General features: G+C 28.2%; 8 protein-coding genes across 8 annotated transcripts; 6 read left to right on the top strand and 2 right to left on the bottom strand.

Annotated features, from left to right (window-relative positions):
- Positions 1 to 1,149, top strand: OCT59_020776 (uncharacterized protein). Its single transcript, XM_025325647.2, has one exon. It carries the CDS (start codon positions 247 to 249, stop codon positions 919 to 921), a length of 675 nt encoding a protein of 224 aa, XP_025180093.1. The 5' UTR covers positions 1 to 246; the 3' UTR covers positions 922 to 1,149.
- Positions 1,150 to 3,727: 2,578 nt separating this feature from the next.
- On the top strand, positions 3,728 to 4,838 carry OCT59_020775 (uncharacterized protein). The gene has a single exon (XM_066149394.1). The coding sequence runs from the start codon at positions 3,897 to 3,899 to the stop codon at positions 4,623 to 4,625; it is 729 nt and encodes a 242-aa protein (XP_065990304.1). The 5' UTR covers positions 3,728 to 3,896; the 3' UTR covers positions 4,626 to 4,838.
- A 2,643-nt stretch (positions 4,839 to 7,481) lies between these two features.
- On the top strand, positions 7,482 to 8,527 carry OCT59_020774 (uncharacterized protein). The gene has a single exon (XM_066149393.1). The coding sequence runs from the start codon at positions 7,616 to 7,618 to the stop codon at positions 8,351 to 8,353; it is 738 nt and encodes a 245-aa protein (XP_065990303.1). The 5' UTR covers positions 7,482 to 7,615; the 3' UTR covers positions 8,354 to 8,527.
- A 140-nt stretch (positions 8,528 to 8,667) lies between these two features.
- On the top strand, positions 8,668 to 10,767 carry OCT59_020773 (uncharacterized protein). The gene has a single exon (XM_066149392.1). It carries the CDS (start codon positions 9,874 to 9,876, stop codon positions 10,120 to 10,122), a length of 249 nt encoding a protein of 82 aa, XP_065990302.1. The 5' UTR covers positions 8,668 to 9,873; the 3' UTR covers positions 10,123 to 10,767.
- A 1,569-nt stretch (positions 10,768 to 12,336) lies between these two features.
- OCT59_020772 (uncharacterized protein) lies at positions 12,337 to 12,699 on the bottom strand (the record flags this gene model as incomplete). The annotated part of the gene is made up of 2 exons (XM_066149391.1): positions 12,337 to 12,560; positions 12,684 to 12,699. 2 exons carry the CDS (start codon positions 12,697 to 12,699, stop codon positions 12,337 to 12,339), a joined length of 240 nt encoding a protein of 79 aa, XP_065990301.1.
- Positions 12,700 to 16,009: 3,310 nt separating this feature from the next.
- OCT59_020771 (uncharacterized protein) lies at positions 16,010 to 17,258 on the bottom strand (the record flags this gene model as incomplete). The annotated part of the gene is made up of 5 exons (XM_066149390.1): positions 16,010 to 16,015; positions 16,097 to 16,367; positions 16,436 to 16,668; positions 16,737 to 17,092; positions 17,192 to 17,258. The coding sequence occupies 5 exons, from the start codon at positions 17,256 to 17,258 to the stop codon at positions 16,010 to 16,012; spliced, it is 933 nt and encodes a 310-aa protein (XP_065990300.1).
- A 1,799-nt stretch (positions 17,259 to 19,057) lies between these two features.
- Positions 19,058 to 19,429, top strand: OCT59_020770 (uncharacterized protein; the record flags this gene model as incomplete). Its single annotated transcript, XM_066149389.1, has 1 exon — positions 19,058 to 19,429. One exon carries the CDS (start codon positions 19,058 to 19,060, stop codon positions 19,427 to 19,429), a length of 372 nt encoding a protein of 123 aa, XP_065990299.1.
- A 725-nt stretch (positions 19,430 to 20,154) lies between these two features.
- Positions 20,155 to 20,969, top strand: OCT59_020769 (uncharacterized protein; the record flags this gene model as incomplete). Its single annotated transcript, XM_066149388.1, has 2 exons — positions 20,155 to 20,757; positions 20,817 to 20,969. The coding sequence occupies 2 exons, from the start codon at positions 20,155 to 20,157 to the stop codon at positions 20,967 to 20,969; spliced, it is 756 nt and encodes a 251-aa protein (XP_065990298.1).
- Positions 20,970 to 23,696: the final 2,727 nt, after the last annotated feature.

Raw genomic sequence — 23,696 nt, 5'->3', positions numbered from 1 at the left:
ATTCACTATCATTGTTTTTTAGGTATTAAACCAATCCTTTTACATCTACATACTGTACTTTTGAGTACTACTTTTGCTATTCATATCACTTTCGTTAAACTTTTTATAAAAATCCTTTATATCTACATACTTTTGAGTACTACTTTTGCTATTCATATCTCTTTCATTAAACTTTTATAAAAATCCTTTATATCTACATACTACTTTTGCTATTCATATCTCTTTAATTAAACTTATATAAAGAAAATGACAGGACTATCAGATATTTTTGACGTTGATAAATGCAAAGGAGTTATTATCGACTCCCTAAAGAAAGATAAATTTATAGCTCAGGCACAACAACAAGACTTTGCCAAGAATTTTTTTTCTGAACACAAGACTGCTTTGTTGACGGGAGGAGGTACACTAGCTGGTTTTTTGGCAGGTCCAGCAATAGTTGGCGGTATAGTATATGCAATAGGATTTGGTGGAACTGGTATTACAGCTGGATCTACCGCAGCATGGATGATGTCCTTACATCACGGGACTGTTGCTGCTGGTAGCCTTGTAGCGATTTTACAATCAGTTGGCGCTGCTGGTTTGGGTACTGGAGGGATTATTGTTTCTAGCGTAGGTAGTAGTTTATTCACTGGTTTATTCGCTGGAGCATTACTTAAAACTTTGGAATCTAAAGAAGCATTAGCGAAATTAGAAAATTTTGTTTCTAATCCTGGAATTGTCATTTTCAATCCGCTTCTTACAAATAATGGAGCATTAAATTCATTTTGTAGAGGGTGGTTTGATTCAGCTCGAAAGATCACTAATACTAAACGATTCGAATTTCAAGTTGTTGAAAAATGTATTTATGGTTCAAATTCTTTACGTAGTTACTTAAAAAGCACCTATGAAGCTGATCATGTTTCAGTAGAAGGGAGTAGTTGATACTCGTTGAATTTAGAATAAATAACTAGGAAATGATCGTTTAATAGGGGAGATATCTAAACTCTGCAATTGTTTTTTTTTTTACCGTGAACAATAAGATCGCATCTTTTTTTTATGATTTATTTTATTTCATTTTTTTTCAAATAAAGCGCGAGATTTTATAATTTATTTTATTATTTTTTCAAATAAAACGCGATCAAATAAAACGCGAGAATATTTTGTCCTAAACTAGTAGGTTTATTCCTTGACAATTTCATAAATTGAACATAATTATCAACCTCATAATGCGTTGAATTATACAATTGACGTGTGACGATAGTATATTTGTATCTGATAATATCACGTGCTATTAATATCAAATGAATTTTTTTTTCTCGTCAGTTTATAAAGTGAAGGATGGGTCCTCAACTCCCCATTGTGGGATGTGCATTGTGGGATGCACACTTCTTGTCAAGTTTAAATAGATAGATTCATGTATTTTACTTACCGCTGTGATTTATTTAATTTAACCGTTGTGACTGTCTTTCTAAAGTAAAAAAAAAAAAAAAACAGTTTTTTAAATTTTACAATTTATTAAAACAAAATGTAGTCATTAACCCGTTAGTACGTTACACTTAAGATTAAATTTTGGCGTGTTCCAGAAATTGTTGACTCAGTAAAGGAGAAGAAATGGAAGAGTTAATTATAAAAAGGAAGGTTACATAAGAAGAGATTATAGATGAATCGGGAAAATGGAATTATGGTAATGCAATATTTTGCATGATGCTGGAGAAGTTACAAAACAAATGAATTATTATTGGTAGAAATGATTTGATGCCTGCACTCCTGCAGGATATATATGATTTCCTAATTTTCTGCTAATAAATCTTGATGTTATTGTAAAAGTTGGTTACAATGTATATATATATTACATTTGCCATATTGAATTCCATCTCATTCCATTTAACAAATATTGAGATTTCAAGAATATTTAAAATAACCTAAAGAAATGAATTGTAACTTATTAAATTCATCTTATTAAGATATTTTAATAATATATTTTTAGATTAAATGTATATTTTACCATCCTGTATGATGCTTAAATCTTATATTCTGTAATAAAAATTTGTAAGAAAGAAAAGTTTAATATATAAAATTTTTTAAAAAATGTACAATATGTGTAATTTTATCTACTTTACAAATTAATTAAAACATCAAAAATGGTTTTTAATATTATTTTTGACTTATTGTTAAATTATGTAACATAAATTTACCTTATTTTAGAATCAAAAATTGGATCTTATAAATACAATTTATAAAACTATATTACCATTTAATATATTTTAATAAAAAAAATTTAGATAAATTAGTAAATTTTATTAATTAGTAATTATTTTATAATGATTAATAATTATTTTACAGTCAACTATCTCTAAATGCACATAATGAAAATTTGAAAATATGCATTTAGAGAGGGTGTGCATTTAGTGTTTTCTATATACCTGGAACTATGAGGGTCTTGTATACTATTTATCACCAGAGTGTTTTCTCAAATATGACATATACCAGCACTAAATAAAGAACGAGATTATGTGACACAAGTGACAAATTTTTCAACCAGACTTTGATTCATATATGTTAATATAACTCTAAAGTATCTTTCCAATCGTTCCCGATGGGTTTCAACATTTCCGTTTATTAGCATACTGTAAAAGTTCAAGAGAACGTCAATTTGTTGATTATAAACTTAAAAAATATACAGAATGCTCTAATGTTCTGAGAATATGTCGAGTTTCACATTTTGATTAGAGTTAAATAGTCGTACAATAGCCCATGTATCCCTAAAAGAATAAGATAATAATTATCTAATAACTGATTAAAATCATATAACATGAATAAATATATTACGAATTATATTTACGAATTTTGATATCTTCGAATACATTGTTCTGAAGATTTTGAAACTGAGTCGCGAATTTCATGGTGGTAAGGTTTGAACTATTTGAAGTTCCTGAGATAGATTTGCGAAATTCGGTTATTAAGACTTAAGACTAGACTTGACTTCATTGATTAATTGATGTTGCACGTACACGCTTAAGCGTTTTCCACATGACAAATCCCTATTTATTGTACCAAATTGCTACTTAATTTATTATATCAGATTTATATACATGCAATTAATTAATTTTAATTGATTACATCATCTATATTTCTGTACTAAAAACTAAAGCTAATTTACTCCCTTTGTTCAGAATTTTTTGATCGTAACCAATCCAAAATCAGAATTTTGATCGGATAGAAAATTTTTTTCCCCAAAATAATTTTACCCTCTTATTAGAGTGGCTTATAGTTTCGGGCGAAACTATTTTTCAAAATCCGTTTCGCCCAAGTTTCTCCCAATATAAGCCGAAAACTATCCAAAACTTCCGAAACCAAAATTTGGAAATGACTTTTGTAGATTATTTAGTTTCGCCCGAAACATTAGAGTGGCTAAACTTCTAATGTCATCCACATTGAAAGCTTTTTTGTATTTATACGTAGAACAACTCTGTTTTGTACATAAAAAGTCTAGTAGCTTTGATTATATAAAGATATAACTACGCGAGTCCGGTAGTACGTGGCGTATGAAACATGAGTTCTGCTATATCAAGACAGCCGAATCAAACGTTGATCGTACTACATAGATTTCGGGAAAACAGAAATTTCCAGAATAAGAAAATCATCAGTTTCATTTCTCAATTTATAGGATGTGAAACAGCAATGAGCTAATCTATATACAAGAAATATCAAAATTATAAATTTGTCAAGTTTTTTCTTTTTACAATTTATTCACTATCATTGTTTTTTAGGTATTAAAACAATCCTTTTACAACTACATACTTTTGAGTACTACTTTTGCTATTCATATCACTTTCGTTAAAAATCCTTTATATCTACATACTTTTGAGTACTACTTTTGCTATTCATATCTCTTTCATAAAACTTTTATAAAGAAAATGACAGGACTATCAGATATTTCTGACGTTAATAAATGCAAAGGAGTTATTATCGACTCTCTAAAGAAAGATAAATTTATAGCTCAGGCTAATCAACCGCAACAACAAGACTTTGGAGATAAGGCCAAGAATTTTTTTTCTGAACACAAGACTGCTTTGTTGACGGGAGGTTTTGCGCTAGCTGGTCTTTTGGCAGGTCCAGCAATAGTTGGCGGAATAGTAGGTGTAATAGGATTCGGTGAAGTTGGTATTGCAGCTGGATCTATCGCAGCATGGATGATGTCCTTACATCGCGGAACTGTTGCTGCTGGTAGCCTTGTAGCGATTTTACAATCAGTTGGCGCTGCTGGTTTGGGTATTGGAGGGATTATTGCTTCTGGCGTAGGTGGTAGTTTATTCGCTGGCGCAATTGCTAAAGCATTACTTAAAACTTTAGAATCTGAAGAAACATTAGCAGAATTAGAAAATTTTGTTTCTATTACTGCTACTAATTTTGGAATTGTCATTTTCAATGTGAAATCTCCGCTTCTTACAAATAATGGAGCATTAAATTCATTTTGTAGAGGGTTTGATTCAGCTCGAAGGATCACTAATACTAAACGATTCGAATTTCAAGTTGTTGAAGAATGTATTGATGGTTCAAATTCTTTACGTAGATACTTAGAAAGTACCTATGGAACTGATCATGTTTCAGTAGAAGGGAGTAGATACTCGTTGAATTTAGAATAAATAACTAGGAAATGATTATTTAATAGGGGAGATATCTAAACTCTGCAATTGTTTTTTTTTTTACCGTGAACAATAAGATCGCATCTTTTTTTTTATGATTTATTTTATTTTATTCTTTTTCAAATAAAACTCGAGATTTTATGATTTATTTTATTTTTTTCAAATAAAACGCGAGATTTTATGATTTATTTATTTATTTCATTTTTTTCAAAAACGCGAGAATATTTTTAACAATTTCATAAATCGAACATATCAACTTCATAATGCGCTGAATTATACAATTGACGTGTAACGATAGTATATTTATATCTGCTGATAATATCACGTACTATTAATATCAAATGAATTTTTTTCTCGTCAGTTTATAAAGTTTTTCAAGTTCGAAGGATGGGTTCCCATTGTGGGATGTGCATTGTGGGATGCGCACTTCTTGTCAAGTTTAAATAGATAGATTCATGTATTTTACTTACCGCTGTGATTTATTTAATTTAACCGTTGTGACTGTCTTTCTAAAGTAAAAAAAAAACAAAAAAAAAACAGTTTTTTAAATTTTACAATTTATTAAAACAAAATTTTATCATTGACCCGTTAGTACATCACACTTAAGGTTAAATTTTGGCTTGTTCCAGAAATTATTGACTCAGTAGAGGAGAAGATATGGAAGAGTTGATATAAAAAGGAAGGTTACATAAGAAGAGATTATAGATGAATTGGAAAATGGAATTACGGTAATGCAATATTTTGCATGACGCCGGAAAAGTTACAAAACTGATCTAATGTCTTTTGGTAGGTAAAATATTATTATTGGTAGAAATGATTTGATCATTTTATTTAGCCTGCTAATAAATCTAGATGGTTATTGTAAAAGTTGGTTACAATATATATATATATATTACTTTTGCCATATTGAATCCCATCTCATTCCATATAACAAATATTGAAATTTCAAGAATATTTAAAATAACTAAAGAAATGAATTGTAACTTTAATATTAAATTCATCTTATTAAGATATTTTAAATAATATATTTTTAGAGTAAATGTATATTTCACCATCCTGTATGATGCTTAAATCTTGTATCCTGTAATAAAAATTTGTAAAAAAGAAATTTTTAATATATAAAATTTTTTAAAAATGTACAATGTGTAATTTTATCTACTTTACAAATTAATTAAAACACCAAAAATGATTTTAAATATTATTTTTGACTTATTTTTAGAATTAAAAATTGGATCTGCTTATAAATACAATTTATAAAACTATACAGTATATTACCATTTAATATATTTTAATAAAAAAAATTTATTTTTAATTAGTAATGATTAATAATTATTTTACAGTCAACACTCTCTAAATGCACCCCCTTAGGACCATAATGAAAATTTGAAAAATATGCATTTAGAGAAGGTGTGCATTTAGAGAGAGAAATCTTATGTTTTTTATATACCTGGGACTGAGTAAGAGGGTCATATAGACCTTGTATACTATTTATCACCAGTGGTGTTTTCTCAAATGTGACAAATGTAACATACAGTCTAACCTCGATATACCGATATTCGATATATGTACTGATATACTATTAAAAACTTGATATACCGATAAAATTTTATTTTCCCACTCTATATATGAGGACATATTATCGGTATAACTTTGATATAACGATATTTCCTAAATTAAAAATTTCTTATATATCCCGACATATCGTTATATAAAGGTTTGAATGTATACCAGCACTAAATGTCCCCAGAATAAATAAAGAACGAGAAGAACTGACACAAGTGACAAAATTTCAACCAGACTTTGATTCATAGTATATATTAATATAACTCTAAAGTATCTTTCCAATCGTTCTCGATGGTTTCAACATTTCCGTTTATTAGCATACAGTAAAAGTTCAAGAGAACGTCAATTTGTTGATTATAAAAAAATATACAGAATGCTCTGAATATGTCGGAACCAATTGAGAGAGGTTCTAGATTCACATTTTGATTAGAATTAAATAGTCGTACAATAAATAACTCATGTATCCTTAAATGAATAAGATAATAATTATCTAATAACTGATTAAAATCATATATATTTACGAATTCTATTTACGAAGTTTGATATCTTTGAATACATTGTTCTGAAGATTTTGCAAAATTTATGGTGGTAAGGTTTGAACTTTGAACTCTTTGAAGTTCCTGAGATAGATTGCGAAATTCGGTTGTTAATTATTTTAATTTACCATTTGCAATGTTGAAAAAATCAAAAAAAAATATAGACTTATAAATGGACTTCGTTGATTAATTGATGTTGCACACGCTTAAAAACATTGGGCGTTTTCCATATGACAAATCCCTTTATTGTGAATTTTTTAATCATAATCAATTCAAATCAGAATTTTGTTCTGATCGAAATTTTTTTTCCCCAAAATAATTTTACGTTTTTAAGTATTAAAGTGGTTTATAGTTTCGGGCGAAACTATTTTTCAAAATCCGTTTCGTCCCAAGTTAATATAAGCCAAAAACTATCCGAAACTTCCGAAACCAAAATTTGGAAATGATTTTTGTAGATTATTTAGGCAAAACTAGTTTCGCTCGAAACACTAGAGTGGCTAAACTTCTAATGCCAGCCACATTGAAAGCTTTTTTGTATATACGTAAAACAACTCTGCTTTGTACATAAAAAGTCTAGTTGAACTTATTAGCTTTGATTATATAAAGATATAATTCCGCGAGTCCGGTAGTACGTGGCGTACACGGTACGGGTTTATCAATCAAACGTTGATTGTACTACATAGATTTCAGGAAAACAGAAATTTCCAGAATAAGAAAATCATCTCAATTTATAGGATGTGAAACAGAATCTATATTCGAGAAATAAGATTTTGCATCGAAATTTTTTTACAATTTATTCACTATAGGTATTAAACAATCCTTTTATATCTACATACTTTTGAGTACTACTTTTGCTATTCATATCTCTTTCGTTAAAGGTTTATAAAGAAAATGACAAGACTATCAGATATTTCTGACGTTGATAAATGCAAAGGAGTTATTATCGACTCCCTAAAGAAAGATAACTTTATAGCTCAGGCTAATCAACCACAACAAGACTTTGGAGATAAGGCCAAGAAATTTTTTTCTGAACACAAGACTGCTTTGTTGACGGGAGGTTTTGCACTAGCTGGTCTTTTGGCAGGTCCAGCAATAGTTGGCGGAATAGTAGGTGCAATAGGATTCGGTGAAGCTGGTATTGCAGCTGGATCTATCGCAGCATGGATGATGTCCTTACATCGCGGAACTGTTGCTGCTGGTAGCCTTGTAGCGATTTTACAATCAGTTGGCGCTGCTGGTTTGGGTATTGGAGGGATTATTGCTTCTGGCGTAGGAGGTAGTTTATTCGCTGGTTTATTCGCTGGCGCAATTGCTAAAGCATTACGTAAAACTTTGGAATCTGAAGAAATATTAGCAGAATTAGAAAATTTTGTTTCTATTACTGCTAATAATTCTGGAATTGTCATTTTCAATGTGAAACCTCCGCTTCTTACAAATGAGGGAGCATTAAATTCATTTTGTAGAGGGTTTGATTCAGCTCGAAGGATCACTAATACTAAACGATTCGAATTTCAAGTTATTGAAGAATGTATTGATGGTTCAAATTCTTTACGTAGATACTTAGAAAGTACCTATGGAGCTGATCATGTTTCAGTAGAAGGGAGTAGATACTCGTTGAATTTAGAATAACTAGGAAATGATCGTTTAATAGGGGAGGTATCTAAATTTCGCAATTGTTTTTTTACCGTGAACAATAAGATGAACCTTATTTGAATTCATCTTTTTTTTTATGGTTTATTTTATTTTATTTTTTTCAAATAAAACGCGAGTATATTTTTGACAATTTCATCATTCGAACATATCAACTTCATAATGCGCTGAATTATACAATTGACGTGTAATGATAGAATATTTGTATCTGATAATATCAATATCAAATGAATTTTTTTCTCATCAGTTTATAAAGCTTTTTAAGTCGAAGGATGGGTCCCCATTGTGGGATGTGCATTGTGGGATGCGCACTTCTTGTCAAGTTTAATAGCTAGATTTCATGTATTTTACTTATTGCTGTGATTTTTTAAATTCTACAATTTATTAAAACAAATTGTAATCATTAACCCGTTAGTATATCACACTTAAGATTAAACTTTGGCTTGTTCCAAAAATTGTTGACTCAGTAAAGGAGAAGATATGGAAGAGTTGATTATAAAAAGGAAGGTTACATAAGAAGGGGTTATAGATGAATTGGAAAATGGGAATTACGGTAATGCAATATTTTGCGTTGGGCTGGAGAAGTTACAAAACAAATGAAAAATTGGCACAATAATTTAATGGTGAAAGTAAATTCCTCTATCGTTAAAGCAGAGGAGATACCAGATATATTTAATGCTTCTATAATCAATCATGAGACTGCTGAATTATTGAAGAATAAGCCAAAGAAGACTTTAGAAGAGATACAGTCTATAGACCGACATCACATTACAAATTGCTCAGTATGAGATTTCACCATTGACCGAAGATTTCATCTTAAAATATGGGAATTATAATCATATGAAATGGTTCAGAGCTTATAAGCAATTACGGGATGCGGTACTAATAATGAAACAGCTGTTGAGGCTATTTCCCATAAAGATTACAGAAAGAATAAGCTTACAACTGCAACCTGAGCTGAGACTTGAGAGTAGAGTTCCAATCTGACATCCGACGGATGATCAATCTCTTCTCATTTATTTTTGGAAAGAAACATTTATATTTCATAATTTATAATTTAGGAACTGCATTCAATGTAAGGTGATCAGACTATGCAATATTTAATTAATTGAACATAAAATAAATGGGGTGAAATCTTAGATGGATTGAAATTTTCATCTGTTGGATGATATTTTAATCTGTTCCTAATTTCTCCTCACTTTCATTTTTGAAGAGAAAGTTTATTTATTAAATTATATACTGTATTATGCTCTTAGGATATCCCTAAAAAAAAATGCTCTTTTATATTAATTAAATGAGCGTACAACTGTCAAAATGTGATTATCTGTTGTGGAACTCTACTTGAGAGGCATCGAATTTGCCTAGAATTTTTAAGGATTTGCACACCAGCTAAAGAAATTGATGATAGAGCTAGATATAAACCTAAGGATATTAAGATGCATTTAAATTCTCCTGAATCTTCCTGAATCGATATCACATTTCTAGAATTTAGTTTCAAAATGGCTCAGGTATTTGATAATACAGATGCATTGTGCAGAGCTAAAAAATCAGGATTGAAAACAAATCAGGCAAAACTTGGTTTACTGAACTCAACACTACATGTAACCTATGGATTGAAATTTAAGACTATAGACAAGAATCATAGATATTATCACCTAGTAGGTTCATTTGATAGTAAAGATACTCCTAGATTACCTTCATATCAAATGGGTGAAGAAACTTATTGGAAAAATGATGAAGATATTTGATATGGTTACAGTAAACTCTCATGAATTAATATTAGATAATCTTACTAGTGAATATCATGCAAATCATAGAAGATATTCAGGACTTATTTGATATGTACTAATACTATTTGATTATAAATCAGGTAGGTGAAGCCTTTTACTGTATATAATTTTGCAGAAGGTTTCATTTATCAGTATATATTATTAAAAAATATTTCTATCCTTGTGTCTGCCAAAATTTTATATAATAATCAACTAATAAATGGAATAATATTTTTTGCTCACTCCTTGGCAAATAATTCAGTAGTCTTTTGGGATGAAGGGTCTTAACCAGATATTTACTAAAGTAAACTACATCACCCCATACTTCTGCCTTATCCAATAATTCAGTACATAGTAGAATTTAGCAAAATGTTTGGAATAGCATCCTGTAGTAGAAGCAGTAGAAAATTCACAAATAAGGCATGGTCTTTTTTTCATATTTTTTCATGTAATATTTAATGTTCCAAATGGTTCAGTTTAATTCCATTTTTCAGTTTTTTTCTAATTGATCAAAATCTGTTTTGTACAATAATTTACCATTCAGTAATTGTAAAAAGATAATTAATAGCTTGTTGGAATTCTCTTATTGAAATAGTTTATTCAAATATATTGTTAATTCTCTTTTTACATTATTATCAAACTTGTTTTAATTCTATAAAGAAAGTAGTATACAAATAGGAACTGCTTTTTTACCCATGCTTATAAATCTTTATTTTTTAAAGAAGGATTAGAAAAAAGATACAACTTGATAAAAAGTAACTTTTTTCATAAATATATAAAATATTAATAATTGTTTTTATTGCTTTAGAGAAGAATAAAACAATAGGTAAGTGTGGTGGTGATTGAAACAGAAGTGAAGATAAAGGTGAAACTGAAATTGATGGCAGAATATTAAAATGCAAGTTCTTTCTATTTGTATTAAATCAATTATTTTTGCTGAACTTAACTTTAAATATCAATAAAGATAAAGTAGAAAAATGTCTTGAAGAATCCACATGAAATATTATTAATGATATTTATGAGATTATTGAAAAGTGGCAAGAAAGAGTTATAAACAGATATAATGAAAAATTTAAAAGTAGTTATAGTGAATTCCATTATCTTCTCTTTGATGTGAAATCATATATTAAAAAGAGTAATAATAAAATGAAAAATAACCTTAAAAAGATAGAACTTAAAAATATCAAATATTATGAATTACAAATTATAACAATTTACAAAAAAAGTCAGAATAAGATGGTTTACAAAAAAAATGGAAATCAAAAAAAAAAAATAATAATACAAAGAAAGACTCTTAAGCATATTAAAATAGCTACAAAAATTGGGACTAATTCAGAGTGTTTAAATTCTGTATTATCAAAATTTTATATATTTAATATATAATAGTTATTATATATATTATATATAAATCATAATAGTTATCAGTATCATCAATTACTAATTACAAATCTTGTACTACTAAAAATTAGCATTAAATAAAAATTTTTAATATGTTTCAAATTTGTTCACAATTTGTTATTAATTTAAAGATTTTGAGAAAATATAATTTTTTTATGATATATTAAAAGTATAACTTTTGAACTTTCAAATAGCACTAATTTTATTTTATTAAATTAAAATATCTTACTTTTTAAGAAGCAATCTATTTACATTCTATAATATCAGGTGTTACTAAAAAATACTATTATCATATATAGTTGTTATCAGTATTAATTTTTTGATAAAAAGTTATTGTGCAGATGGCACACAATTTATTGAGTCTTACTATGTGGCAAAGTGGTATAGCTATACTACTATAATAGGTACTGTAATACATATATACACCCAATTATATAAGTATATTTCAAATTTTTTTGTGCACATACCACATATTCTTTCTAAAAAAAGTGTGCACAAAATTCTGATCATGTGCGCTGCGCATATGCCGCACAGTGAAAAATAAACACTGGTTGTTATTACTATATATATTGTAATATATTTTTATATAATAATAGTTATTTTTAGATTTACATTTTACTATATATCATTTACAAATTGCCCCTTAAATTTTTTAATATATAAGTTTTTTAACTAATCTGTTTTTTTTTATGTGAAGCGTTAAGTATTAATATAGATATATTATTGTTAAATTATTTTGAAGTTTATATGCATGTTGTTGAAAAATTTCTTTTTATTACTCTCTCACCTACTTGACTACGATTCTTCATAATCTTCTTCATAATCTTCTTGTTGTCTAATTATCTTCATCATTTCTTCAATATATGGATCACCTTTGAGCTCCTCATAAATAGAATCACACACAAGTCTTTCGTAATCTATATTAGGATCATATATTAATGTAGGTGAAAGATCTTCAAGATTATCATCATCCAACGTCGAGGCTGGATTATTAGGGTTAGAATTTTCATCAATTTTTGCTTTGATGAAGAATGAAAATAAATTAATATAAGTAATAAAAATTTTGAAATAATTTATAATCATTTTCATACAAATAATTCAACTAAAATGAATAATAATATAATTTCTTTTAAATATTTTACCAGAATTATTCAACATTTCTTTATCATTTTTTTGAACTAGACAAAAAATAATGCGTATAATGTAAATAACAGTATGATACTTTTTATGAACTTGCCACATAATATAATCATAAATAGTGTAAATTTCTAAAAATGCCATAATAATTTTTAGATTTTAAAAGGTTTCTAATAATATGTTTGATATTTAAAATATTTATTAATGCCAATATAATAATACTTTTAATATTTGAAATATTTATTCTGTTTGATGATTTTTTTCATTTGTGTGTTTATCGAAAACTTTGGAATCCTTTTATACATTAAAAACTTTTAAAAAATTCTTTTTACTAATAATTATTTATAATTATTAATAATAAATCTAATCCATAGTATAATTAATTATATTATAACTCATTATGACTCATTATTATTAATATAATCTTCTTAAAATATAACCATTTTATTTTTTTGTATATTTAGGGTGCTGTCAGATATTACTTAATATTTTAGGGAGAAGGGGGTAAATAAAGATCTTAGGTTACATATAATATTATATAAGGAATTATATATAACATATTTTACCTAGGGGAGGGGAGGTAAGCTTTTATATTAAAGTGATATTAGGTAACTTTACAGAAACCTTGAATTTTTAAACAATACCGAATTGATATAATAATGATGTTAAATAAATATCGTGGCGATATCGATTTGCAAATGATATCATTATGATATCGCAATGATATCATTTCAATATTAATTCAATATATCGAAATGATATCGTAAAGATATTTGTTTGAAAAAATATCAGATCGATATCATTTCGATATTGTTATAACAACAATGAATTTTTTGAAAAATGGGAAGTAAATACGATATAAATATGATATCGTTCCAACATTAATTCAATATCAATATGATATCGTAAAGATATCACTTTATAATTATCTAATCGACATCATAACGATATTGACGAAACATCAAATCGATATCATATCGATATTTCGATATTGTTATAACAATAATGAAAAATAGAAAGTAAATACGATATTAATATGATATCGTTCCAACATTAATTCAATATCAATATGATATCGTAAAGATATCACTTTATAATTATCTAATCGACATCATAACGATATTGACGAAACATCAAATCGATATCATATCGATATTTCGATATTGTTATAACAATAATGAAAAATAGAAAGTAAATACGATATTAATATGATATCGTTCTAACATTAATTCAATATCAATATGATATCGTAAAGATATCACTTTATAATTATCTAATCGATATTGACAAATAACGAAACGATATCATTTTGATATTGTTATAACAATAATGATTTTTTTTAATAAATGCAATATCAATATAATATTATTTTAATATTAATTCAGTATCAAAATAATATCAAAATGATATTATCTATAAAAATATCAAATCAATCAAATATCGTTTTATAATATTTTAATAATTTGTAATCTAATTTAAAAGTTAATTTCAATAGATTTAAGTTACCGGTTATTTATTACAATAACAATTTTAATTACAGATAAAGTATACATTAGTTTAAATATTATATAACAGATAAAAAAAATATCAATAAATCTATAATAAACTAATTCAATAAATTAGAATTATGAGTTAAATTGGTGATGTAAGTCAAAACATTATGCCTTAATACTCCAGAATCATAACTCATCAACCCAAAGTTGAGGATTAACCGGGTACCTTGCTTTAGATTCAGCGACACTGCCCAAGTTGGATGGGGTGTCACAGGTACGCTTTAAGAAGACTCGCTACGACTCTATTGCAAAAAGGATAAGTATATTCGAAAACACCAGACATAAATTCACCTCAGAAGTTTGGCGGGAAACCCCTATAAACAACTGCAGTTTCATCATTACCAAAATCATTGAATTTAGGGATACAATGAAAAAGTTCATGAGAATGACGGCTTTAAAAAAAAAATACAAATATATTCTCAACTTTGACAATTCACCCTTATTCTTTGGCCTGGAATTCTCATATGACTGCATTATTGTTGTTTGTAATTTGATCCATTGAATCCACCATAAATTGCCTGGCAAAGCGAACTTTTATTAGACAACTATAGCTTCATCAACAAACGTTGCAATGTGTTTGGACGAATGACATCCTGTTTAATAAATTTTAAATGGGCAAACGTGGACCTAAAACCCATTATAAGGTAGGCTGCAAGAAGTGCAAAGCAACCTACCTAACCCACGAGTGGGTCTAAGGGTTAGGGAATTAATTACACGCCAAACACACACAAGTTGGTATGGAGTTAAAAGTCTTACAAACTAAAAATTATTTTTGCCACTTAATTCTCCAATAATCAATGTTATAAAAAAGTTACTTACGACTTAAGCCTACTTAATTATATATAAAACGACACTTCGAACAGACAGAGCTCCTGATATATGAGAATATCCCATCATGCCTATTTTAACCTTTCGATTAAAGGATTTTCGTTGCGTTAATTATATAAGCTTTACGCCTATATAACATAAGCTTACACCTATATAATTCAAGTCCGCCTTTTCCTATAACACACTATGCACGACGGCAAACGGTATAGGAGGAAGACTCTACTTTCAGAAAGAAAGTTTTTTTTTTTCAAAAAAAAAAAACGTACAAATAAATAGCGGTTAAATAAAATAGTGGTTAAATTGACTTTTTAGGAATTAATAGGCCTTATAGCCTTATAATATACGCGATCATTTAATATACGCGATCATTTAATCAGACAATTTATTAAATTTGGTATTACACGAACTTGATCAACCTGATAATTGTTTAGTCTCTTTATAGGTGGATATTTCTTAAATTATCACCTGAACTTTTCAATTTTTTGCAGAATCGAAGATGGAAACCGGAAAAGTATTCTGATTCAGAATTTTTTTTTAAGAAATGTGTTTGTTATTTTGTAAATTACCAGTCAGAATTGGCTTAAACTTTAAAGTTCTTACTTTACGCAAATGTTACGCAAATGTATTCTTTTTGATCTGTATAAGAACGTCAAATATATAGAGATATTTAGGCCGTATATACTAAAGAAGAAACGTCATATAATAACCATTCCATTTTTAACAAAACAACAATTACTTTTTAAACTTGAAAATGTTATATCTTAGACAAACATTTTATAGTTTTATACATCCATTTTATTTTATATTATTATCACTCGACATTATGGTATAATGTTTAGAATAATGATGTTTCATATTATCATTTGCTTGTAAAATTTACTAAATTTATTCAATGTAATATCGTTATAAAATGCATAATTTTATAAAAAAATTAGAGCGTTTGCTAAGATTTATAACTATGTATAATTTAATATTATTATTAATAACTATGATTAAAGGATATGAAGTATCAGTACAGTATAAATAAAATAACTTACCGATAAAGAATCAACGATCTTATTTCCGCTCCTAGAAGGGATCGTTAATTTTTTGGTCATATTATCTAATTCTTTAACGGCGGACAAATTTTTTCCGTTCCATGAAACCTTAAAGGTTTCTCTTACGAAATCAACCAAGGTATTGAATCCTCCATTTCTTGTTAATTCTGAAATATTAACAGCTACAAGCTGTCGGCTTAAAATCTTTTGGACAAATTCTTCATCAACGTAATCTATAAGTTCCTTTTGAGATAAACTTCCAGTAGATGCTCTATAATTAAATTAATAATTAATACAAACAGCACTATTTGGTTAGCTACGAAACAATTAAATAAATACCTGTTTTTTCTTATTTCTTTAAATTCTTCTACAGAAGTTAAAATAATTTGGTTAAACTTATTTCTGAAATTGATAAAAAATTTTCGGGTTTTTTCGAGGTAGCTTTTAGCTTCGTTCGAATGTATTTTTATTTTGAAAATTTTTGTTATCAACTCATCAAAAACTTCACCACGCGGACTTCTTGCACGTAAAAAAAGACACTTGACACTTTCGTCCCATAGACGAATTTTATCCTAAAATATTAAAAATACATTATTTAAAAGATTTAGACATAATAAAATCATGTTAATTTAATACTTACGTCCGTAATTTTACTGGATGATGAGATAGCAACATCCGTATTGTTCATTTCTAGTGCCAATCTTAAAATTTCCGGATGGTCGACGAGCCAAGCAACTATTTCTAAATTTGACTTTGATTGAAATACTTCGGGTTTTTTATGATCTTCCGTCTTACTCTCATCATCATCATTATCATCATCATCATCATCATCATCATCATCATCATCATTACTTCTTTTTTCATTTACTACTATAACTTCTTTATCAGCAGATTCGGCAGCTTCTTTATTACTATTTTTACTTTTTTTCATCAACTGATTGGCTTTCTCAATGTCAATATCTCTTCTTTTTTTCGTAATTTGTTTTCTTTTCGATCCTATTATACATATTTTTGGTATTTATTAATTATTCTTCTTACATATAACTATATAAGCAAAACTTACTATAAATTTACAAAAGAGTTATATCTACATACCTCCTTCAACTTCCATTTCTTGATTATCATCAGACGATTTATTAGGTAATTTACGTTTAGTCGTCATAATATAAAAAAAAATATGAGCGAAAAAAAAGTGGAACAACCTTTTTGTTTAAAAGTAGGTGATATTTATCGAGAAAATATGAATGAATAAAAAATGTAGAGCAACTTTCTTGCTCAAAAAAGTAGATGATAAATATTGAATGAACAAAAAAAAGGGCGAGGTTATCATGATATAATTTTGAGATTTTAGCTATTGTAATTATGATTGTAGTATTTAATTGGAAAATATACGTGATCTTAATATCATTGTGTATCGTGTAGAATGCAGGATCAGTTAAAAATATCAGGAGATGGGAAAACTAAAAATTATGATTTCTAGAAGATCGAAAATTAAATTTAATTAATATAAATAAATTATTACAATATCGAATTTCATTCAGTGAAATTTTTTTTTACATGGAAGATTACCTCAAATCGATTTTACGGTTTCAAATTTATTATATTTTTCAGGCTATACGTGGAATGAGAAGAAAAATAATGGAAAGGTGAGAAGAAAAATGATCGGTAGAAGAAAAGGAGTGAGAAGAAAAATGATCGGTAGAAGAAAAGGAGTGAGAAGAAAAATGATCGGTAGAAGAAAAGGAGTGAGAAGAAAAATGATCGGTAGAAGAAAAGGAGTGAGAAGAAAAATGATCGGTAGAAGAAAAGGAGTGAGAAGAAATTAATGGAATATTACGTTTTGAATTTCCATTTTTATGTGTGATACGATGACGTGCGAAAAAAAAGAAAAAAAAATTTATAAGATCCTGGATGCTTGACGGAAAAATAACTGAGCCAATGAACCATGTGATGATCCTATCTAACTAAGCCATATCTATTTAGTGTAAGCCTCTGGATTGATTACATAAAAAATAGATGGGATCTACAGTAGTAGACTTACAACGATATTTGAAAAATACTGATATATTGATTGAAATTGTGAAATTACTGATAGGAAAGAGTTTTAATACATATTGGTGTAATCAAATATCGGTATATAAAGTATCAACTATTCAAATAATACAAGTCATGTGCAACTAATCATTTGTTTAATTGTTCGATAATATTCCTAAAACGGAGTAAATTAAGATCGAATTAAGTTCGTTACGGTGTAAATTAAGGTTAGCTTAAAATTCAGTATAATTGTAATATATCATCGCAGTGTAATATGAAATATAATCAAGGAAGGACATGCGTGATTTAAAATATTATATTTTATAATTATAAAGTATAAAGATAACATTTTAACTCATTTTTTATTAATAGAATTTGTTTATTTATTTTTATTTATATATATTAATTAATGCAGTATTACTATAATTATATTTTTAAAATAAATTGATAAATCAAAAAATTGAGTGTATTCAATGTTAAATAAATTAATTAAAGATGATTGCATTAGAACTAAAAAATTTAGGCAAGATCGTAAAAATAAACTCAAAGAAATCAAAAAAATATGTGTGTATTCAATGTTAAATAAATTAATTAAAGATGATTGCATTAGAACTGATACAAGATCGTAAAAATAAACTCAAAGAAATCAAAAAAAAATTATGTGTGTATTCATTGTTAAATAAATTAATTAAGGATGATTGCATTAGAACTAAAAAATTTAGACAAGATCGTAAAAATAAACTCAAAGAAATCAAAAAAAAATTATGTGTGTATTCAATGTTAAATAAATTAATTAAGGATGATTGCATTAGAACTAAAAAATTTAGACAAGATCGTAAAAATAAACTCAAAGAAATCATAATAAATTTATTATAAATATAGAGCCTTTTCTTGACATTTTCCCCATCAAACTAATAATATTTAATAATGGCAGCATTAAACTTAAACGCAAATCTTCCAGTATACATTCAATGGCCCGATGACGCTGCTTTGACCTTAATTCAGCGTCGTCGGGCCTATCAGCCCTTATTCACCACAACGAGGTTACATAACCAAAACCAATTATGGCGTGGAATTGCTCGTGATATACGAAACAACCACATATTCAGGCCAACTAAAAAACAATGTAGAGAGAAATGGAATGCGCTAAAGTCGGGGTACGAGAATTTAGAGAGATTAATAAACAGAAATCCTGAAGGATATCCCACTCGTACCCCGACTTTGCATGACGAGAGATTCCACCAGGAACTCTCTGACGAGTTTTGGAGAGTGGAGCGTAAGTATTTATTATTTAACTGATTTTTTCATTAATTCATTGCATTTATATTAATACTTGCTTTGTTTTAAGCATTAGTCGGGCCGCCCGGAGAAATAGGATGGATCGTAGGACATACGAGTATAGAGAGCGCAGGCGCTCTCGCTCCCGATCCCCTACTACCACCGAGAGCGCAGGCGCTCTCGTTCTCGATCTCTCACCGAGAGCAGGAGGCGCTCTCGTTCTCGATCTCCCCTACTCACCGAGCGCGCTGCTCACCGACGTCATTGATTTTTTATTTTTTATTTTATTATTTTAATATATTTTATTTTATTTTATTATTATGTTTTATTTTATTTTAATATTATGTTTTATTTTATTTTATTATTATATGTTTTATTTTATTATATGTTTTATTTTATTTAATTATTATTATGTTTATATTATTATATGTTTTATTTTATTTTATTATTATGTTTTATATTATTATATATTTTATTTTATTTTCTGATTCAATAAATGACTATTTTCGATAATATTATTTGTCATACCAATTGTCATTAACCGGTATAATTGACCCTAAATTTTGTGTAGCCAAATCGGCAGTAATTTAACCGAATTGATTACTTAATTGCATTTTTTTTTTGCCGACACACTAATAGTATTTAATAAATTTAGTTCTAATTGAATTTATAACAGATACTGTGGTAGTGGTACCACTGGTAATTATGTTCTAATTAAATTTGAATTATTTTAAATTGTTATAAAAATGAGAAGACGATATAGTCACAACAAGCCAATAGAGCCAATTCGAATTCGAAATCGGTTTTCTTACAGCAAACCTAATGAGACAACAGATTCTGACGAGAGAGTGGCAATTCGTTCGCCTGTACGTTCACCTGATAATGATAACGATGACATGGACTTTCAGTATAATCATAAAGATGATTTAAGTTTTCAAGACATTAATGATGACGATAATGCATATGGATCAATTAATCCTCAAGACTACAATGATGAGATGATATTTTCGCAAGATAATGTCAATTCATCTGATACTGAAAAGGAAGAAGAAAGTGATAACGAATACAATTATGAAGAGGAGGAAGAGGAGGAAGATAATAATGAAAACAATGACGAAGAGGAGGAGGATGAAGGTAATAATGATGATAATAATAATCAAGTGGAAGAGGAACGTAATAACGATGAAGAGGAACGTAATTACGATGAAGAGGAACGTAATAACGATGAAGAGGAACGTAATAACGATGAAGAGGAACGTAATAACGATGAAGAGGAACGTAATAACGAAGAGGAAGAAATACATCAAATCGTTGAAGCGTTAGATGAAGACAAGATACCGTTCGCAATGGTCAATTTGCACCGTACTTTGATAATTATACAACTACGGCATTATTTTGCTGGCTTCAGAAACATAATGTTTCTACGAAAGCATATGAAGATCTTGTCGATATCATTCACAATTCTCAATTTGAACCTACCCATGCTGGTAAAAAATATCCGAAGATTCCAATCATGGAGAAAACGTCTTCCTCTCCTACCAATAATAACAAAGTCTATTAAAATTTCACCAAAAAAACTCCATCAACCTCACGAGGATCAAAACTTTCGTATCAACTCTCAATTAGTGAAATTATATGGCGTGTTCTTAATAATCCGATGCTAATGAAGCATATGTATTTTGGACCCGGCATTAATTCTGAAGAAAAATCAGAATTTTGGCATGGAAATTTATGGGGGGAATCCCCACTTTTTGGACAACACGAAATATTAATATCAGAAGGTTATAAATTAATACACTTTGATACAATTATAATTTATTATCATTGATAATATTTATTAAAGTTATTTATTTTTAATAAATAGTATTGTACCGATCTGGTGATTTTGTTTACTATCATGATGATAATGGTCAAAAAAAACTTGGAAGATTAAGATCAATTTTAAAAAATCATGATGGATATTATCGATTTTACGAATTCAAAAAATTTTGGAATATAGTGATTTACCCGGAAATTTAAAAGGGTTACCAAGACAACGTCATTCTATTACCGTGAAGTATGGTTACAAGACGAACCATTTTTAATTATAATGACTTCTCAAATTTTAGAAAAAGTAACTATATTGATGATGTTTCGAACATCAAAATATTCCTGATGGTTCATTGCGGATTAGTGAAATAATTTATAAATGTAATGACCGTTGGCACGTTCGTAATGTAAAGCTTTCATACCTACATCCATCTGATTACATTTCTATTAGAAATCCACCATCATCATCTATGCCAATCTATAAGCTGTTTTTAGATCTTTATTACGATGATTTTGGTACATTTAGAAATGTATACCATTCTCTAGGTGGTGTTTATGTACAGTTTGGAAATATGCCAGCACATCAAAGAAAGCTAATAAAGAACCATTTTGTTATTGGGTTTATCCCATTTGGAGGAAAATTTGACGAATTTATGATACCATTCATTTCAGAAATGAAGGAATTAGAGAAAGGAAAGGTGATGACTGTCCAAGGACAAGATGCATGGATAATTGCTGGTTTAGGCATTGTTACGGCAGATTTACCTCAAGGTAACGATATGACAGGAGTAACTAAGGTATTTTTTCAACTTAGTTAATAATATAATAATATAATTTTATGACAATATTAAAATTGTTTAAAAAATAAATTTAGACGTAATGCAAATAAGGGTTGTCGTACTTGTAAAACTACTAAAGAATCATTGAGTGCTCACAATCAGGATATCGTAACAACATTACGTTATCATCATATTACAGACGAAGAAATCTTAAAAATTTCATGAGACTATAATGCCAAGAAGAGATCAACTTTCGTACGGAATATGGTTTACGATCATTACCTAGTATTTTAGATAAATTAAAAAGGAAAGACATTTACAGACGCCGCGGATGTTTATCACGTACTGTGCAGGAAAAGATACGCTACTAAAATTAACTTGTGAATTATTTTCACGAAGGGAGAAGATAATTTTATCGAAATTTGGAAAAATTTTGAAATTCCAAAAAGATAGTCGCTTACAAATCCGATTACTCACTACAATAGTTTTATGATGTCGGATTTACTTAGATTAGCTATGATTATGCCATTTTTGTTAAACCAGTTTTTAAAAGAATCGAAGTATCGAAACGTAATGAAACAGCCGTGCAATTAATAAAGAATTGATGCATTTCGAGTTAGTTCAGTTCCAAAAATTATTATATCTTGTTGGATACATGTTGCAAAAACTATGAAAGCGGTTTTTAACAAGAAATTTACATCAGATAGCTATGAGGAATTGCAACAATGTCTTGAAGAAGAGTTTTCAATCCTTCGAAAGGTATAGTTACAAATTTGATATTGAAATGTGGAATAATTTCAAATAATTAACAATATTTTACTTTTTATAGGTTTTTGTAAATTTTGTTAATTTACGAAACATACACGTTAATATGCATCTTTTGATGTACGTAAAACCTTTGGAACACTTATTAATACCCAAGTTGGTATAAAAGAAATGGTCCATCGTATTTTTAAGGGGATGGTACCAAAAACTAATTGCAAAAACATAGATTTAGATTTATTAAAGCGTTACAATACTTTATTTGCAATTCGACATTTAGCAGATGGTGGTATTGATCCAAGATTTAATAGATCTTGTACTGGATTTACAAATTCAAATTTTGGACAATTATTTTTAAATTGGTATGTTTACAGAAGATAAATATTCTTTGAACCGTTTAACTAGAACAAGCTTCTTAGGCATTTTACGATGATGATACACAAAAAGTAAGTATTTTATTGCATATAATAGTACATGTTTGATATTTATATTTACTAATCTTTTAATTTAGTTATATCTCCAGTAAACTTTATTTCCAATATTTCATTAAAAAAAAGAATGCCAAAGCAGGAACGTGATAAACTTCTTTTAACTTTACATAATTTTAAAACTGAATTGTTTTTATCTTATGTGGATATGAAGTTTGGCGGCGGCACTTATAAACTCTTCAATTAGTTGGTACAAATTTGCATCATATATGATTGAAGAAGAAAATGGTATCCTTTCAAAAGTTCACCTACATCTCGATGATTTTATCACAATTTATGAAGAAGATCAGCGAAGAATCTTATGCAATAATCGAAAGGTATCTTTCAACGAATAAGGGTAACAATAACAAATATTATGCATTTATTGTTGTAGATTGGTTTGAAGATACTATGGTTGAACATTCAGTATTAAAATGTCCACTTTACCGTCTCCAAGAACAGGAGATAAAT

This window comes from Rhizophagus irregularis, chromosome 3 (assembly GCF_026210795.1).
Source record: "Rhizophagus irregularis chromosome 3, complete sequence".
NCBI classification, from domain to species: Eukaryota; Fungi; Glomeromycota; class Glomeromycetes; order Glomerales; family Glomeraceae; genus Rhizophagus; species Rhizophagus irregularis.
Note: the sequence above shows the minus strand (reverse complement) of the source record. Positions and strands in the feature narration are given on the sequence as shown.

Excerpts from the sequence above, each read along its gene's own strand:
- OCT59_020775 (XM_066149394.1), top strand. The coding sequence starts at position 3,897 with ATGACAGGACTATCAGATATTTCTGACGTTAATAAATGCAAAGGAGTT.
- OCT59_020776 (XM_025325647.2), top strand. The coding sequence starts at position 247 with ATGACAGGACTATCAGATATTTTTGACGTTGATAAATGCAAAGGAGTT.
- OCT59_020774 (XM_066149393.1), top strand. The coding sequence starts at position 7,616 with ATGACAAGACTATCAGATATTTCTGACGTTGATAAATGCAAAGGAGTT.
- OCT59_020773 (XM_066149392.1), top strand. The coding sequence starts at position 9,874 with ATGGCTCAGGTATTTGATAATACAGATGCATTGTGCAGAGCTAAAAAA.